Source organism: Octopus sinensis, linkage group LG2 (genome assembly GCF_006345805.1).
Source record: "Octopus sinensis linkage group LG2, ASM634580v1, whole genome shotgun sequence".
Taxonomy (NCBI): Eukaryota; Metazoa; Mollusca; class Cephalopoda; order Octopoda; family Octopodidae; genus Octopus; species Octopus sinensis.
In genome coordinates this window covers 97,090,890-97,109,999 of record NC_042998.1, presented here as the reverse complement: position 1 = coordinate 97,109,999, position 19,110 = coordinate 97,090,890, and the positions used below count along the sequence as shown (strand labels likewise).

The 19,110-nt window shown below is 34.7% G+C and overlaps 1 protein-coding gene across 1 annotated transcript in view; it reads right to left on the bottom strand.

The window, feature by feature from the left end:
* Positions 1 to 17,671, bottom strand: part of LOC115225406 (TATA-binding protein-associated factor 172) — a 69,641-nt gene extending 51,970 nt beyond the window's left edge. Inside the window, exons 1-7 of the mRNA XM_036500747.1 lie at positions 17,198 to 17,671; positions 7,749 to 7,872; positions 5,375 to 5,489; positions 5,146 to 5,283; positions 4,874 to 5,034; positions 2,093 to 2,223; positions 1,235 to 1,256 (exon numbers count right to left, since the gene is read on the bottom strand). Coding sequence (XP_036356640.1) covers positions 1,235 to 1,256; positions 2,093 to 2,223; positions 4,874 to 5,034; positions 5,146 to 5,283; positions 5,375 to 5,489; positions 7,749 to 7,872; positions 17,198 to 17,208 — 702 coding nt within the window. The 5' untranslated portion in view covers positions 17,209 to 17,671. The remainder of the gene's footprint in view (positions 1 to 1,234; positions 1,257 to 2,092; positions 2,224 to 4,873; positions 5,035 to 5,145; positions 5,284 to 5,374; positions 5,490 to 7,748; positions 7,873 to 17,197) is intronic.
* Positions 17,672 to 19,110: the final 1,439 nt, after the last annotated feature.

The following is a 19,110-nucleotide window of genomic DNA, read 5'->3' as shown; positions in this document are numbered from 1 at the left end:
AATTACAAACCAATCAATTTTTCAATATAGAATAGACTACACAAACAGCACATATTTTTACAACATAAACCAAAAAACAGTCTAAAATTATTACAGAATCATCATCATCATTCTTTCTTTCTTATGTTCACTTTTATCGAGTTCATATGCATTGGAAGAAATTTCTTGAACTATTCTAAATCCGAGTGCCCTTCCTGATGCCAACTCTTATTTTATTCCAAAAGGTATTTTATTCCACTGGTTTTCATACATCAAGTTATTGGTCGCAGGCCATATTGTGTGTGCAAGATACAAAGAAATGTCACTGCTACCCAAACAAGGTAGGACTTAGGGATAACCAATGATACACAAGTTGGGGGAAGATAGGGGAGAAAAAAGATAACTGACAGTGCAGGAAAAGGAGTGGAGGGTGAAGAGCAACAGAAATATGATAATGTTATAGCAGACAGGAGAATGAGAAGATGTGAGAAGAAGAGAGAGAAAGGGAAACATGGCATGTGGTTGGGTAGATTGTATGAGTGTAGAAAGCTGTATTGAATAGAGAGAGAGTGATATACAGTAATGAAGAAGAGATACTGTAGTAGCTTAGGAGGTTGACCAATGTAAAATTTGGATTAGATTCTGTTCCTATTCATAGCTACATAAATACAGCCTAAGTCTAAAATACCAGTGGCAACAATATTCAAATTTACAACAAATCTATCTTACAAATACTAATATTTTTATCAATTAGTATTAGCAAACTACAGGGGTTGGACAAAATAATGGAAACCCCTAAAATCATAGCATCATAATTTAGAAATATCTATAAAACCGTCAAAAGCTTGTTTATTTTTATGTATTTTGATTTATTATTAGTGTTGCTTAATATGTTTTGCTAAAATTGCTGTTTCTTTTCAGATATCATCAGAAAAAGGTAATTAAAATTCATTAAAATGACAGATCTATCGGACTTTCAAAATGGTCAAATTGTTGGTGCATGTATGGCAGCCGCTAGCATAATGAAAACAGCCGAAATGTTTGATGTATCAAGAAGTACTGTCTTGAAAGTAATGACAGCCTTTGAGAAAGAGGGAAAAACCTCCTCGTTGAAACAAAACTCTGGAAGAAAACCAAAACTTTTACGTGAATTGTTAGAAAGGATCACAAAAGTACAGCTCCCAAAATTACTGCAGAGCTTAATGACCACCTCGAGAATCCAGTTTCCACAAAAACTGTTCAACGGGAGCTGTACAAAGTTGGATTTCACGGGAGGGCTGCAATCAGAAAACCACTACTTTCAAAAACAAATGTTGCAAAGCAGAGTGGAATATAAACCTACAGAATTGGTCCCTAGAGCAGTGGAAGAATGTTATTTTCTCAGACAAGTCATCCTTTACCTTATTTCCGACCACCGGCTGAGTATATATGTGGAGACAGCCAAAAGAAGCATTTGACCCAGACTGACTTCTTTTAACTGTTAAACATGGAGGAGGATCTGTGATGATCTTGGAAATCTGCCGGCCCAGTGGTTTTCTTTCATGCACAATTATTTAAGCATTTTATCTGATAAAATTCATCCTATGGTTGTGAACTGTTTCTGGAGGGAAACGTAATCTTTCAGGATGATAATGCACCAACTCACACAGTTACTGAATGGCACAAGAAACATTCTAGTGAAGCTGAACATCTTATCTGGCCACCACAGTCCTCAGATCTCAATATTATTGAACATTTATGGTGCACTTTAAAAAAACAAGTAAGGAGCTGATATCCTCCACCATCATCACTACAAGAACTGGAGACTGTTTTAGCTGAAGAATGGACAAAAATTCCTTTCGAAACAATTCAAACTTTGTAAGAGTCCATATCGCGGAGAATTCAAGCTGTAATTACTACCAAAAGCAGTCCTACTCCATATTAAAATAAATTTGTTTGAAATTTTAAGGTGTTTCCATTATTTTGTCTAATCCCTGTATATCTCTTATGCAGTTTTGTTAAGGATAACAACAGAATAAATTGGTACAAGAACATTTACAATATTTTATTTCATAGTTTATTTTCCCTAAAATAATTTAAACTTTCAAAAGTTATTTCAAAGCAATGTTTTTACCTTTGCTGTGCTTCTTTTGACCTTTGTTTGGCTAAATTCCTTGCTTTCCGTCGAGCTTTGTTTCTTTCTCGGGCACTCATTCCACTGGTGACATACATTAACTGCTGTTTAACTAACTCACCAACAGATTTCTAAAGAAAAAAAAAAATGAGAAATTTATAAATTACTTGTTATTAATCAATCATAAGCTATATTATACAAAAGCACACAAAAATATTATTTTCCCATGCAAATAACATTTTAGAAAATCAGCATTATCCATACTGGAACCATCAAAGAGACAGTGTTTCCAATTGACTACCATATTTGATAGCATATAAGACACACATTTTCTCAAAAAAAATCATCCCAGGTCTATGCTTTAATGCACTAAAAACTTTTCTTCCTGAATATGAGTGACTGAAATTGGGATGCATCTAACATAGGCATAGGAGTGGCTGTGAGGTAAGTAGCTTGCTTACCAACCACATGGTTTCAGGTTCAGTCCCACTGCGTGGCACCTTGAGAAAGTGTCTTCTACTATAGCCTTGGGCCAACCAAAGCCTTGTGAGTGGATTTGGTAGACGAAACTGAAAGAAGCCCATCGTATATATGTATATATATATATATATATATATATATATATATATATATATGAATATGTGTATATGTTTGTGTGTCTGTGTTTGTCCCCCCAACATCGCTTGACAACCGATGCTTGTGTGTTTACATCTCCGTAACTTAGCAGTTCGGCAAAAGAGACTGATAGAATAAGTACTAGGCTTACAAAGAATAACTCCTGGGGTCAATTTGCTCGACTAAAAAGGCAGTGCTCCAGCATGGCTACAGTCAAATGACTGAAACAAGTAAAAGAATAAAATAAAAAGATATACCAGAGCATCTTCTATGCTGTCAAATACAATATATTATTTAAACTTAAATAAAGACACACATTACCATCTTTTACTACAATTTTATCCCCAAACACAACACAATATTAAGATGATCATTTAACTCTCCCTTCTCCTTATCTCATAATCATTCATATTACTTTTCAAAGAAGCAATTATTTCTTTTGTATTCAAAGACCAATATTCAAACATTCAGTTTCTCAACTCCCTTGAACACTGTATTTCTCTAGTCATGCTATTTTACCAACAAAGGAAGTGCAACTTCTAAATCAAATTTTTAATCACAACACCTCATATAGAGAAAAGTTACATCAGTCATTGCAAGCTCTCTAAAAACCAAACATGCACTGCATTCTTTGCTGCAGTATATAAGATTTCCTTGAAAACTTCCCTTATATGTCTTTTAAATTTGTCATTATCTCATTCACCATGCTATTCTGCCAACTAGTTGCTCAATACAAAGATGAGATAGGACACATTAGGTCCGTAGCTTGTATTAAGCTAGTTAACTTTGATACTTATCTTTTATAATTATCTGTGGAAGCTGAGATTTTTATCAACAACCACACTATATTCCTCCTTCAAAATATCCTAATTAAACTCAGTTACAACAAATCTAAGCTGAGAAGCTAGGTTTCTCTCCAGAAATTTACATTGCTGTCATCTATCTGCCTCACTTTCTTGTCAAAACAAAATGGATCTAACACACAGTCCCTGTTTACTAAAAAACTAACAGTTTTTTAATATACTTTTATTCTAAAATTCTACAGAAGATAAGCATTCAGAAGAAGCTTCTTTCAACTTTCATCCCACTTTTTTCTCAACAAATCTATCTAACATTTGCCATCTACTAATTTCACAAACCAAGCCAAAATGGTTTTCAATTCCATTTGAATATTACATAACCAAACAGTTACTAATTTTCTGATTTTCATATTCCAGAAATTTTCATTATAACACTCCAAAAACCTTATACCAAGTAAATTGGTTCATATAAAGATTTAACATCATGATCATTACTGACTCCTTTTAAAAAATGATATGCTTGTCGTCTACTTTGAAATGATCCTTAATTATCTTTTAGAACTATTTCTTACTGTATTAAAACTATATTCTGCAGAGTATGATTATATACAGTCATTTACCAACTTATCAGTATGTATAAAAGTATATGCTTTGGATAATGCAGAAACGGTGTAGGCAAAGAACAAGGATTTTCAAAGAATTTACCCCTTTGATAATAAACCACCGGAGACCACCTCTAATTCTAGGATACAAACTTCCTGCTTTAAATTAAAACCTTGCTTGAAATTTTCATGTTGATTTACAGCCTAAACATTTAACAATGACTAAGTTGTTTAACTAAATCCTTCATTATTTTCAAAATTATTTGAAACAAATGTTGTATATTTCAACAGAAACAAAAATAAGGTAACAAATGAGTTAAACACCACAAAAGTGTATAATCTGAAAAAACTTTTAATTGAAAAAACTGAAAATAATCATATCTAAACTAAAATGCTATCAAAACACTCAAGATCTAAGTAGCCTGGCTGCAGAATAGCCTGTCTAGTGTTTGGGAAAGATCATCAATCATCATTGTCATTTAACGTCCGCTTTCCATGCTGGCATGGGTTGGACGGTTTGACCGAGGACTGGCAAACCAGAAGGCTGTACCAGGCTCCAATCTGATCTGGCAAGGTTTCTACAGCTGGATGCCCTTCCTAACAAGAGTGTAGTGGGTGCTTTTTTACATGCCACTAGCATCAACCACACTTGAATGGTGCTTTTTACGTGCCACCGGCATGGGAGCCAGTCAGATGGGGATAAAAATTAATTTGTGTGCAATTTGTGTAACTAACAGATATATGTAAAATTAAAATCAACTCACTTTACATCTATCCATAGAATTTGTATCCATCTTATTTTGTGCCAGATCTTCATCATTAAAAATAGAATCTGTTTCAATGCCAAGAGTTCCGGCCATATCAAGACCAAGGCGCTTATTTAGAAGCTGTCTTTGTTTTATCAACCGTTCTTTATCATCCAAATCTGAAGATATATAAAAGAATAATTTAAAAAAAGAAATACATTCAATGTTTCCAATCATTTTGTTTTCTGTTAATTTCAAATAAAAACAATAAAATTAACTGAAATTCTCACCAATACCACTCTCTTCAAGGTCATATTCATGGCCTTCAGAACCCAGCAATGAAGAACCATGCAGAAGAACTTTATTAATATCAAAATGTGAAAATAGTAGGCTTCCGGGTGACTGGTAATTCTGTTTCGGAAAACCTTCTGAAAATAAAAATAATGAAACACTTTTAGTTATAGAAAGGAAAAAAAAAAATTGAAATTTCAGAAGAATGAAAAGAAAAACATTTATTACCTTCTTTTGGAAGACCAATTGGATTCCAGTCTGGTACATTTCTTGCAATGGCTTCCACAGCCTGACCAGCAGCAATACGAGTGTCCCAATTCAAATTTCTTAAAAACTTATGAACCTGAAATATTATATTTAACAAATATTTTTCTTTTTATTCTTTTTAATTATCAATTATAAATCTCAACATTATGTTCATGAAGAAAACATTTTTTCTTTCATTTATAAGCAATTATTTCTTGAAATATCAACTTGACTTGGGCATAGCTGCATGGTAAAAAGCTCAGTTTGCAACCATATGGTTTTGGGTTCAATCCAACTAGATAGCACTTTGGGCTAGTATTTTCTACTAGTTTGGTAGGCAGAAACTGTGTAGAAGCTCATCATGTGTGTGTGTGTCTTTGTATTTGTTCTTCACCACCACTACTGCTTGATAATTGGTGTTGGTTGGCTTTCATCCCTGTAAGTTAAGGGTTCAGCAAAAGGAATGGTAGAATAAATACCAGATTTTTAAAAAAATAAGTACCGAGAGCAATTTGTTTGACGAAACCTTTCAAGGCAGTGCTCTAGCATGGCTGTAATCCAATGACTAAAACAAGTAAAAGATAAAGAATTTGGAAAGGTACTTTGATACCCTAGATCTATTATAAATATCTATTCACAACAGATCATATTTATCAATATTATATAATTATATAATATGAATAGCCTGGGCAAAGTTCAGAGAGCTCTTACCTCTGCTGGTGACAAAGGGCCTCTCGCTCAGAATAAAAGGTAGACTGTATGATGCATGAGTACAAACAGCCATGCTACATGGCAGTGAAACATGGGCTGTGACTGCTGAGGACATGCTTATGGTCACAAGGAATGAAGCCAGTGTGTTCTGATGGATGTGTAATGTCAGTGTGCATACTCGACAGAGTGTAAGTACCTTGAGAGAAAAGTTGGACCTAAGAAGCATCAGATGTGGTGTGCAAGAGAGATGACTGCGCTGGTATGGTCATGTGGCAAGAACGGATGAGGATAGCTGTGTGAAAAAGTGCCACACCTGAGCGGTTGAGGGAACCTGTGGAAGAGGTAGACCCAGGAAGACCTGGGATGAGGTGGTGAAGCATGACCTTCAAACATTAGGCCTCACCGAGGTAATGACTAGTGACCGAAACCTTTGGAAATATGCGGTGTGCGAGAAGACCCGGCAAGCCAAGTGAGACCGTAACCTGTGGCCTATGCCAGGGGTGTAACCAGCCCACTTATGTGTACCTTTCCATCATTGGACACTAAACTCTGCTTGCAAAGACCTGTTGAAGCAAGTGAAACTGAAATCAAATCAAATTCAATGACTGGCACCTGTGCCAGTGGAGCACTAAGAGCACCATCTGAGCGTGATCACTGCCAGAGCAACTGACTGGCTTCCGTGCCGGTGACACATGAAAAACATTCAAGCAAGGTCGTTACCAGTGTTGTTGGACTGGCTCATGCGCAGGTGGCACGTAAAAAACACCACTTGAGCATGGCCATTGCTAGTACCGCCTGACTGGCCCTCGTGCCGGTGGCATTTAAAAGCACCCACTGCACTCTTCGGAGTGGTTGGCGTTAGGAAGGGCATCCAGCTGTAGAAACTCTGCCAGATTAGATTGGAGACTAGTGCAGTCATCTGGTTCGCCGGTCCTCAGTCAAATCATCCAACCCATGCTAGCATGGAAAGCAGACGTTAAACGATGATGATGATGATGATGATGCTAGGCACAAGCATGGTTGAGAAATTCACTTTCAAAATGTGTGGTGTTAGGTTCAGTCCCACTGTGTGGCACAGAGTTAATTGTCTCATGCTTATAGCCCCAGGTCAACTATATGACCATATTTAAGATTTGGTAGATGGAAACCTAGAAGAAAGCCATCATACAAAACAATGTATAGGCATGTGTACATGTACATATGAGTGCATGTACATTTGTGGGTTTGTTACATCTGTAATCATTTGTACAAAAATATAGAGAACACACATCTTTTTAATATAACCAAACATCTTTTGTTTCACAATTATATGAAACTAGTTACCTACCTATTAAACAGAAACTTTTCCTATATAGTTTACAACAGCTAAATAAATCTAGTGGATTATCTGCTAATTAAAAAATAAGGTATTATTAATTGATATAAATCCAGATTTACAAATAACTGGTTAATTTTAGAAATTTAATATTAGAATGCAGTGGCTCTGTGTTGAGGTCGACTTTGCCTTCCATCCTTTCAGGGTCAATAAAATGAGTACCAGTTGAGCAATGTAATTTGCCCCCTCCCCAAAATTGCTGGCCTCATACCAAAATTTGAAACCAATATTAGAATACTGTTAATTTTTTTATGACGACGAAGTAAATACCTTAGATAATAAGCTATTCAGTTCATGAGGATGAAGTTTCTGTACTTCTCCAAGTTGCTCAGCTGCTGACTTTCTTATTAAAGGCGTGGAACCAGTTTCCAGCAAGAGAAAAAGGCGATCCAATCTGAAATAAATATTTGATAATGGCAAACTTAAGAACTTCAAAATGACACTTTAATAAAAATGTATTCAATAATTAATAAATTATGCTTGAAAAAGAAGCAAAAGGCAGGTTGGTCATGGCAGGAATACCCATGATCACAGGTTTGCTCAATTAAGACTAAACAACAATAACTAAGGTAGTTATAAATAATTAGGTGCAGATGTGGCTGTGTGGTTGAGAAGCCTGCTTCCAAACCTTGTGGTCTCCAGTTCAGTCCTACTGCATGGCACCTTGAGCAAGTGACTTTTACTATAGCTCCGAGCCAACTAGAACCATGTGAGTGAATTTAGTAGACAGAAACTGAAAAAAGCTCATCATGTATATGTATATATGTGTGTGTGTGTGGTGTATATCCATGTTTTGACATCATGTGATGACTAAACAAGCATCACTGTCAAACACGCTATGCTGTTCATTCCCAGTCTCCCATGGAAGCTATGTGTGGCCACAATGCTTGGAAACAGGAACGGCATCAAACCATAGAAAATTTGCTTCAACAAATTCAGTCTGACCCATACAAACAAGGAAAAGCAGATGTTAATGATGTAAATGGTAAGGATGATGTACATGACAAACATAACATAAAAAAAACTGAATTATATAGATTCATCTAACCCTTATAATTCATGGTTTTAAATCTGTATCCAGTTAAGTCATATCAGGAATACAGAAAAACTAATACAAAAAAAAAATTAAAAAGTATTTATATACATAATTTAGAATTGTTTGTGCACCTGATACTTGACTCAAGATGAGCCAAGTATATCAATGTATAACCATAAATGTAAAATGCTTTTAGTTGGGATGGATATTCTAAGTGGTTTCAAGATTTTGTCACTTTTACTTCATGCACTTTTAGAATAGGTGGTTAATATATAGTGTAATAAAGGCTTTTGAGCACTGACTATATTTTCAGTTGTAGCTATTCTGATTCAAAAATAACATTGAAATCCAACTTCACAACTGAATGAGGAGAATGCACAGGAATCTTTCCAGAACAGACCCAAACAAGGGACCTGCTACCCAACTTGACAATAGTATGGTAGGCAGATCAAGTAAAGACAGGAAAGCAGACAAGACACCAGGTCCATCAGTAGTCAATGAAATGCTTAAAATATCTGAAGTAGGGCACAGGTTAGTTGCCCAAATAGTCGATCAGGTAGTACAGGAAGTTGTCATGTGCATTTAACTGGCACAGTAGCATCAATGTCAACTGCTCCAATAGCAAAGGTGATGTATTAGAGAGAAATAATTATAGAGGCATCAAACTGTTAGACAAAGTTGTGTAAGTCAGAGAAAGAGTAGTAACTGGATTAATAAAGAAGAGAATTAGCCTGGATGACATGCAATTCAGCTTAGTGCTAAGATGAGGTACTACTGATACCCTCTGTCTAATGGCACAAATATCTCTGGTGCTATCTTTCTAGTAGCACAAGTAATTCAAGTAAAACTACTTGTGGCTACACCTAGCCTATATACAAAGTCTCTGTTGACCTGGAGAAAGCTTAGGAGTAGACAAATAATTTGTGAGGGCCATTCAAGACATGTAGACAAGTACAGTCAGCAAAAAAGGAGTCTGATGAGTTCAGTGACAAATTTAGTGTGCAGGTAGAGGTTACCCTCAGTTTTCAACACTCATGCCTTTCTTGTTTAATAAAATCCTGCAGATCATAAGAGAGTTATAAAACAAATTGTCTGTGAGAACTTCTATAAGCTGATGTCCTAGGTCTTATAGCTGAATCTGTAGCAGCATTAAGAGAAGTACTTGACCTGAAAACAAGCTCAAAACTCGTTTGACTTCAAAGTAAACTTAAAGTTTAAAATTGGGAAAGTTTAAATGGAAAGAAGAGAGAACTCTACTTTATCAAGGAAATAGTCATGCTAAATATGCAGAAAAAGTCTAAGTAGAAATTCTACTGGTCTCCTGCCTCAATCTTGCTCACTCTCTATCTTTCCTCAATACCCTCTTATCTCTCTCTCTCACTCATATTCACAATATCATGCCACTCATATAACATGGGATAGCACCGGATCTCTCTCAAACCCCAGTACCCGCCTCTTTCTCTCTCCCATCACAATGCCTTGTAAAACGAAGGATTTATCTTCTTACCATCACTGCTTCTCACTTACCCAGTATACTTGCAATGGACATATACCACTCTTCTCTTACCATCACCCATTTCAATGGTTATCCATCAATCAGTAGTGAATTTAACAGATAACACTCACTCATTCTCTTACCACTAAACAGATAGTTGTCATCAATATTTCTTCTCCCACTAGTTCATGATATTACTGTTTCTCATCCAGTACTTTTCCCAGCACTGTCATTTCTGTTATTCTCTTTTCAACCACCCAGTCATACCAATAAAGATGTTCTTCCTATCATACTTTCACTTTTCTCACCATCTCACTCTAAGCTCAACTTCTGTCATCACCTTTTCTTCAATTCTCCCTATAAGAATAATGGAACCTCACTAGTGCTGGTGTCTTAATAAAATGTACCCAGGACACTGTAAAGTGGTTAGTGAATTCAACTGAGACCAATGTAACCAAGAGGATCCTTTAGTCTTGCCAACCCCATAAACTCTCCAGCACATGTTAGTGTTACAATAAATTGCACCTGATACATTCTGTAAAGTAGTTTTACATATAACTTTAGTCACAAAAATCTTGTCAAGACAAAGACATGGAAGCAAGATGTTTTCCTCCAAGAAAGCAGCAACCCCAAAAATGAACTGACTCAAATCGTGATGACTTGTCTAACTCAATTCATGCCAGTATCAAAAACTGACATAATGATAATGATGATGCTGACATTATTCCAACAATGACAGAAAATTGTGTTAGTTATTATATCTCGGTGGTGTCTGAATTCCCTTTGCAATACTGTAGCTCCTACATGGTAGTGTTAAACCACTCATTAAGTTGCTGGAAGGATGAGCATGATTTAGCAGTGTTGGCTGTATGTGAGCTACCAGAGATTGGATAACAACAGCAGCAGTAACAGAAATTAATCAAGTTGATCTGTTAAAACCATTAGCACAGCAGATTACATAATCAAGCAGTAATTGACTGGTGATGTTGGCCTATTGATAACATTATCATAATTAGCAAGTGTGCTTGGGAAAAGATCTTTAAGGGCTATTTGTTCAATTGATGCTGACTGAGCTCTTCCATTTTCATGTTTAATCCAAGCTGTGTCCCTATCAGTAAGAATCAGGTAACAAGCATCTGATGGGAAATATCATTATATTGTAAGATTGGAGAAATTAGATTGTAGAGCTGCTGGAGCAGAGGCAAGTAGTAAATGTGTACTGTGTGCAAGATTTAAGACGGAGTGGAACCTCAACCAGCTTGCTCATGGGTAAGGAACACAGGGACAAATTATGTTGAATGAATAACAGTAGTTGGGTGAGCCAGCAGGCACATTATTCGCATAGAAATGGATAAAGTAACCAAGATAGTCAGAATATGTGACAGAAAAAGCTTGAACTGGTTATGAGCAACATAACATTCATCTTCCAGATGAATGAAAGGTTGTTTCTATGATGCCTTCTTGTAGACTACTTTGATCATGAATGCTTACATTACTCTCATGTCAGATGATATTAAGGAACATTTTGGACACCAATACAGTGGAGACTTAGGTGTACAAGGAGGTTATGAATAATGGAAGTGGATTAAGGCTCTTAGAATTTTGTGACACAAATAATCTAACCATCTGCAATACTAACTTCAGAAAAATCAACCAGCCACCAATCACTTACCAATCAGGTAAACACCTCAGCCAAAGAAATTTCATACTGACCAGGCAATGGAACACAGAAGTGGGTGGAAACATTAAATCCCTCTTCAATGAAGAATGTTTCACTCAACACAACAGGTAACTAGTAACCTCATGATAAGAGCCATAACAGAGTTTAAGAGAACAAGAGCTGAAAGATGGAGCTGAAAGATCCCTCAACAAGTCATAGATTAAAGAAGCACACAACAAAAAGGAAGAGGCAATAAAGGTTTTTAACAGAGTAGACAAATGGGAATTTTCTGTTATATGAGATAACCTGTTTTAAGCTACAAGATCTGTAGATGGAGAAGAGCTGGAAGGTGATATGGCAGTAGATTGATACAGTAAAAAGAGCTATAAAAGCTAAGAGACAAATCTTGAAGAATTGTAAGAATGTAGGGAGCAAGAAACAATATTAAATAGATAAGACAAAAGATCAATGTAAGAGATTTGTCAATGTCCCACAATAAAATCAGAAGTGTGAGATGTTCTGGATTGCAAAGCAGTGTGTCTGCGTGAAGTAAAATGTTATTGTAATAGATTGTGTATGGAATGATAATAGTGCTGAAGCCAAGAAGAGGCTTGGAAATGTTACTATGAGAAATTGCTAAATGAGGGAAATGTATGGGAGTACCTCAAGTAGAGCTAACAAAGAAAGCAATTATTTAAGCTGAAAGCTATAGGGTCAAACTTATAGATATGAATATATGACTCCAAGAAAATCAGACATCAAACATAGTTACTGAGATGCTGAAAATATCTGGCAAAGAAAACATACATACATACATAAAACTCATTAGAAAGGAAATTAGCTTAGGTGGGATGCAGTATGGGTCTATGCCAAGATGGTACTACCAATGCTCTCTTCTCAGTGAGTCAATTACAAAAGTTTTTAGATAAGAACAAACTACTATACCAAACAAGTGGAGAAAATGTTTCATCAAGTAGCATGTTATGTATTTTGGTAATTGCTAAGAAAAATAAGTGTAGATGAATGGTTCGTAAAAGCCATGTACTAAACTGCAGTTAAGAAAATGACAGTTAGCAATGCGTTCAATAAAGGATTAAGTGTACAGGTAGGAGTCCATTAGGACTCAGTTCCCAATCTCATTAACATCATATTATAACTTTCCTAAAGTTGACTGTTGAAGGTTTAGAGAAGAAATTGCAAACACAAAAACAATATTTAGACTCAGGTGGCTTCAAAGCAAACCTGGTGAAGATTAAAGTTTAAGTTAGCAAAAAACAGGAATCTACTGCTGTCTGGGAAGTAACCATGCTTCTTACACAGAAAAGGAATAGGTAGGAATTCCATACATTGTATCAATGAATGCACACATGGTGTTAATGGGATCACAAGCAAACTGGCAAAGAAGGAAGACTTTCCATGTAGCATATGTCGAGGATATACTTTCAAATACTTGGAAAACTTCTTAGAAGTTGATACCTTCTGTTATCTAGGTGATTTTAAGTGACCAGTGGAGTTAGTAGCTAGATAAACAGGATGAAAAAAGTTTAGGCAGCTATTCTTTTATTAGCAACAATGAGATTTTCTCACCATGTGAAGAGCAGATTGTAAGGTGTTTGCTTACAAAGTGTGACGATACACAGTAGCAAAAATACACAAAAAAATATGATAACACAACTTTAGAGAAGCTACAAAATGATGATAAAATTTAATAAGCAATAACAATGAATGGGTTAGATATATGGCTGAAGCTTCAAAGTTTCCCCAGACCAACTTCCTTCTCATATCAGGCTTTTGTTTGCTATGCTATGCTCCATAAATAATCCAAAACAATCAAGCAACTAATTCAGCAGTTTGAAGGAAAGTTGATGAAAGACTACGTTCACCAAGGAAATTCTCTGGAATCAGAAATAAATGCTTGAAAGATGCTGATAACAGTTTAAGCATGGCCTAAATGTTCAGCATTGGGATCGCCAGATTCTGGAATTGTTTTTACATGATTTCACTCAGCAACAAGAACATGTCAAACCAGATAAATTTAAACCAAAATGCAGGAGCCTGAATTTTAGATGAGAAATATTTGAATGTAGTATCATTGTGGTTAACAACAACATAACTAATCACAGATGCTACTTCATTGATAGACCAAGAGTAGCCAGTGAAATGTAACTATACAATAATTCTAACTGGCTACATGAAACAAAAGGGCAAAAAATGTTCTTCCCTTAGCAACTACAAGATAGCAACGGATTTCTTAGATGGACAAATGACACACATAGGATTAAATTTCTAGTTCCTATCCAAAATATTCACCAGGAAAATTCATTCCTCTGACAAATTGTATCCTGCAAACCTGCTTCACCATAATCAACAAAGTAACCAAGCCATCTTCCAAAGTTTCTCAGAATAATTAACTAAAGAAAATAACAAGGAATAACAAACCATTTGGAGGTAAGTATGGAAACAAGAAGTTAAATGATGATGATGAATATGATTCCCAAAGGTTCAAATGCTATCATGAAATCATAAGGGAAATGGTCACCATTTTGGCAATATATAGCAACATGAGAAAGTACCAGGGCAAACTGAATTCTTGAAGTGGCCTCTTAAAATAGGTGATGGAACCCTAGAAAATGATGCTATGATGTATTCAAGTAATTTTGAAATTCCTCATATGGTCATCAAAAGAAACACAAAGAAATTCCTCATATGGTCATCAAAAGAAACACAAATCCATTCATGTCCCAAGCAACACATGAAGTTTCAACAAAGATAATCCTCACAAGCAAAACAGATATGCTAATGCTCAGCAATCAATAATTGAACTACATTCCTGACGATTACAACATGTAAAAGTGCACATTGCAACTCAATGGTAGAGGATAGGCAGTAAACTTCCCTATGGAGTTCTTGAACGAAAAACCTTCATTAGGAATGACAATTCCACCTTGGGAACTGAAACTATATTAATGTTTCTACAAAACTTAAAATCAAAGGTTGGAGTTATATAAATGGTTCCCATCTAGTCGTCCTATTACTTAAACGAGTCACGCAATCATACCATTCTTACTGGAAAGGAGAAAATTCCTAGATATTCTTTGCATTTACAATGACAATAAACAAATCACAGAGCCTATCTTTTAATAAAGTATGTTTGTTCCAGGTGTAACTTGTGTTCGGTCATGGCAAGTCGCAAGTAGCTGTGAGTAGAACACGAAATCAAACTGACTTGAAATTATAGATAAAAGATTACGAAAGTCAAGAGAAACTCATGGAATCAAGCGTCTTTAAAAAGGATGTCGTATTCAAAGAATTATTATATTAAATGCTTGCATCATTTATTACAAACTCAAACAACCATTTTTCACAAGTATTTCCATCGTTTGTGCATATATATATATTTTTTGTTGTTACTTTTTATTATTATTAATTATTATTATTATTATTATTATTATATATAACTATTTTAAACAAAGTATTTAGTAAAAGTGGAAGTCATGCTGACCCAAATAAATTCTATAGATTTCTAAGTTGTAATTCAAGTTAATCTTGTTAAAATACTTAACTTAAAAGGCAAGTGGAGTGACCAGAACGGTGGAGCGCCCGATTAACTGCCACACAGAATATAGTTTTGTTTCTCTACGCTCTTATTTCAAATCCGATGATCGAGTTTGCGTTTTATCTTTCTAGCGTCACTAAAAATAAGTACCATTAATGGACTGAATGCTATTTAAACCTACCCACCCCTAAAGATATTAATACAAATAAATTTTACAGCCAAAACAAAAGGCTAACTTCACAAAAATTACTTGAAAACAGATTTAATGAATCCTATCAAATCTGAAAGTTTTATCGTTATTTTGCAGATTTTATATTATTTTCCAAGAATCAGATTTCGTTCCAAAAAATAAAACGATTACATTAATACGTACTATAAATTTGTGTAGGTTTTCTTTAATATCCGAGAAAACATTATAACGGCTTTTGTCTTCTAAATGAGAGAATAACTGTTTGGTAATAGAATATGCCACATACAAGTTTAAATCTCCAAAACATATGGTAAAAATCAATAACTGAGCATAACCATATTGAAAATTAACCTTGAAAATGCACTAACTTGACAATGGCTAAAAAAATTACCGGTAATATGAGTTATGAAAATAGAAATGAAAATCCAAACGATTGTGCAGGAAAAATATTTCGTTAACTTTTCGAAGAAATACTTTCTATATAGGTAGATATACAAACACACGAACAATAGATTCATAGTCAGAGTTATATGAGGGGAAGAAAATGATTATTTAAGCTTAATAATACCCTCCGATAAGTCCACACATGTTTATGTCTAATTAATTTCCCTCGTCAACCTTTTGACTCAACTTTATAAAGAAGCAAGTAACAATATGGTTAAAGATTGTTCAAAAAGTAAACAGTGGACAAAAATAAACGTGTTTCGACGCAAATCATTTGTTCTGATATAGCTATGGTATATATAATAATTAAAGTATTGCACGAATACTTAAACGAAAGAAATAAATCTTAAAAAGGTGTTGTGTACGTATCAAAAGATTGTATTGTCACTTGATATCCGAGTTAAATCAGAGGTCGATTAATGCCAGTGTAAGCATTGTGTATGTATGTACACACACACACACACACACACACACACACACGCATATAAATGCACATACACTTAATCACATACAGAAGATAAGCCGCTAATAGCTCTGATTATTGAATTGATTTATTAATAACAAATCTGGATTGAGATATCAGAATCGCAAACGCTTTGTTGATAATAAAAGGTATAAAATGGCAGCATACAATGGCCCAGAGACGGAGATGTGCCTATAAGGACCCAAGAAAGGTAAACGGTGACAGTCATGTAAAATAATACAAACTTGACAATTTGAAAGTATAGTTTTCCAAGATCATAACTGTGTAACTCATAAAGAGGAACATATTCTGTTAATAGAAAAGGATGAGAAATAAAAGAGAGTTAAAGGAAATGGCTGCGACAGAATTGTACCGTATGAATATAGAAAGATTGCAACACGCTATTAACTAAAACGATTTTGTTTAACCAGTTAAGATATGTATATATGTATTGCATTAAATAAATGTTAGGTATATTAGGTTTGGCCATAAGTTCTTGGATTTAACTTTGAATAAGTTTCTACACTTGAAATAAATGTTAAAAAAAAAAAAAAGACAACTGTCACAGACATGGGATATTTTTACTGCAGTGAAATGAATTTGAAAAATGAGCGCTTGATTAAAAAAATAATAATCCTATTAAAAAATGATTTTAATAATAATTTTTTGGAATGAAAACAAATGATTTTATATATTTTTAGTTTATTATATAATAATGTTGACAGTATAGCATACACGGTGTTCAATGAAGCTGAGCAGTAATAAGGGAAGGGGAGAAAACAAAACTCACTGAAAGCCTGGAAATATATGGTAATTGTTGTTTACAAAGAACAAACTTAGGGTACATTTCCAAAATCAGAATTAAACAGGCTTACCTTGTTGTCATGGCAATATACTTTCCAAAGAAATGATTATTACAGGCTTCTTGTCACACAAATGAAAGAAATAGGGGCTTACACTTTCAGCACACCAAATGTTGCCTGTATGTGATACACGACAACAACGTATATGGAGATAAAGATTAAAATTCAATCAATACTGATAAACTGAAACAAACAAATTATCGAGTAATTATCTCCTTTTGGTTCCGTAACTGACGGGAGTGTTTTAATTCCTGAAGTATTTCTTAGAAAAACTCACGGAAAATGGCTACAATATGCATCAAGATTGTTCGAATAATATAATTTTCTACACTTAATGTCTCTGTATGATCGCCAATGCAACCACAGAGAACTTAGCTGATTGAGATTTTTGCATAAAACATCGTCCATAAAAGCAGATTCAAAATATGTAACCTCCAAACCACTTAGGTGGCGAGTTACTTTTATACTGACAGCCATTTTGAAAGTTGTTCATGAAATAGAGAGCGTGAATGTCACTGATTGGTTAGATTATATGACGTCACGAGTTCGAGCTCTTCGTTCAAAGAATGGATTTTCCAACACATTACCTAGTAATAGTGCTTTTTTCCCCATCAGCTTAACAAGCAAGCTACTTTCTTCAAGCATCAAGAGAAAATTCGATACTAGTTACTTAATGAATTTCAAATGTTATTCTTGAACTTTTTGTTGATAATCTCAAATATCTACAAGCTGTTACTTGTAATGATGTTAAAGAAAAAAATTCAATAAAGTTATTTAAGATTGAATATTAACTACCTGATTTCTTACATAAGGAAAAGGCCAAAAATTTACATTTTTAATAGATGGATATAGTGACTCGTTATTTTCTTCTACAATGACATTTAATACAACAAACCATAAAGTATCTTTGAAGTTGTTTGACCTGCTAGAATTAATAGCCAAATCTCAAACTTAACCATCTTGAAAAGACAATATATTGAACAAATAATTCTTGATGTAGTCATACTGAACACATTGTCTAAGTCTTAGACTCTAAGATATATAACAACTTGAAACAATGGATGTGGTAATCACAACCGGAACATCTTTATTTGTACTTGATTTGTATTTATTTTATCTCCCCTCCACAAAATTAAAAAAAACAATAAGTAAATAAAAAGAGTCTGTGGTCCCAGCAGATTTTGAGCTCAGAACATAAAGTAACTAAACTTAATTCTGTACAACTTTTAATGCAACACAAATATTGCTATTGTTTACCACTAGTTTATCATTTTTCAGATTTTTTTTAAAATAAAGATTCATAATAAACAGGCAATGGCTAATTTAAAATAGATTATTTTTAAGTTGGCATAGAGACCCACTATTTTCTTCTATAATGACATTTAATACACTACAACAAACCATGAAGCCTATTTGAAGTTGTTTGAACTGCTAGAAATGATAGCCAAATCACCTTAAGCTTAACCATCTTGAAAAGAGTATATTGAACATACAGTCCTTGATACAGACACACTGAACATATAGTCTGAGATACAGACATATTGAACATATAGTTTATGATACATAACAACCTGAAACTATAGCTGTGATAGTCACAACTGCAACATCTTTAATTTGGACCATCTTGGACTAAGCAACAACTAATAATAAATGTATATTGCAACTTCAGTGTAACCAATAATTATAATACATTATTATACATGAACTTTAGGGAGCCAGCCAGCCACCAGATAACCTACCAATCAAGTGTCTGTGCTAGCCAGATTGATTACATTCTCACCAACCTGTGTGATGCATGGCTGCTCCTAAATGCAAAGACCCTCCCTGGTGCAGAATGTACCCACCCCCAGCATAGACTAGTCATTAAGAGACTTTAGACTCTAGGCCAGAAGGATGCCAAGATGTAAACCAATCTGGAAAAGAAG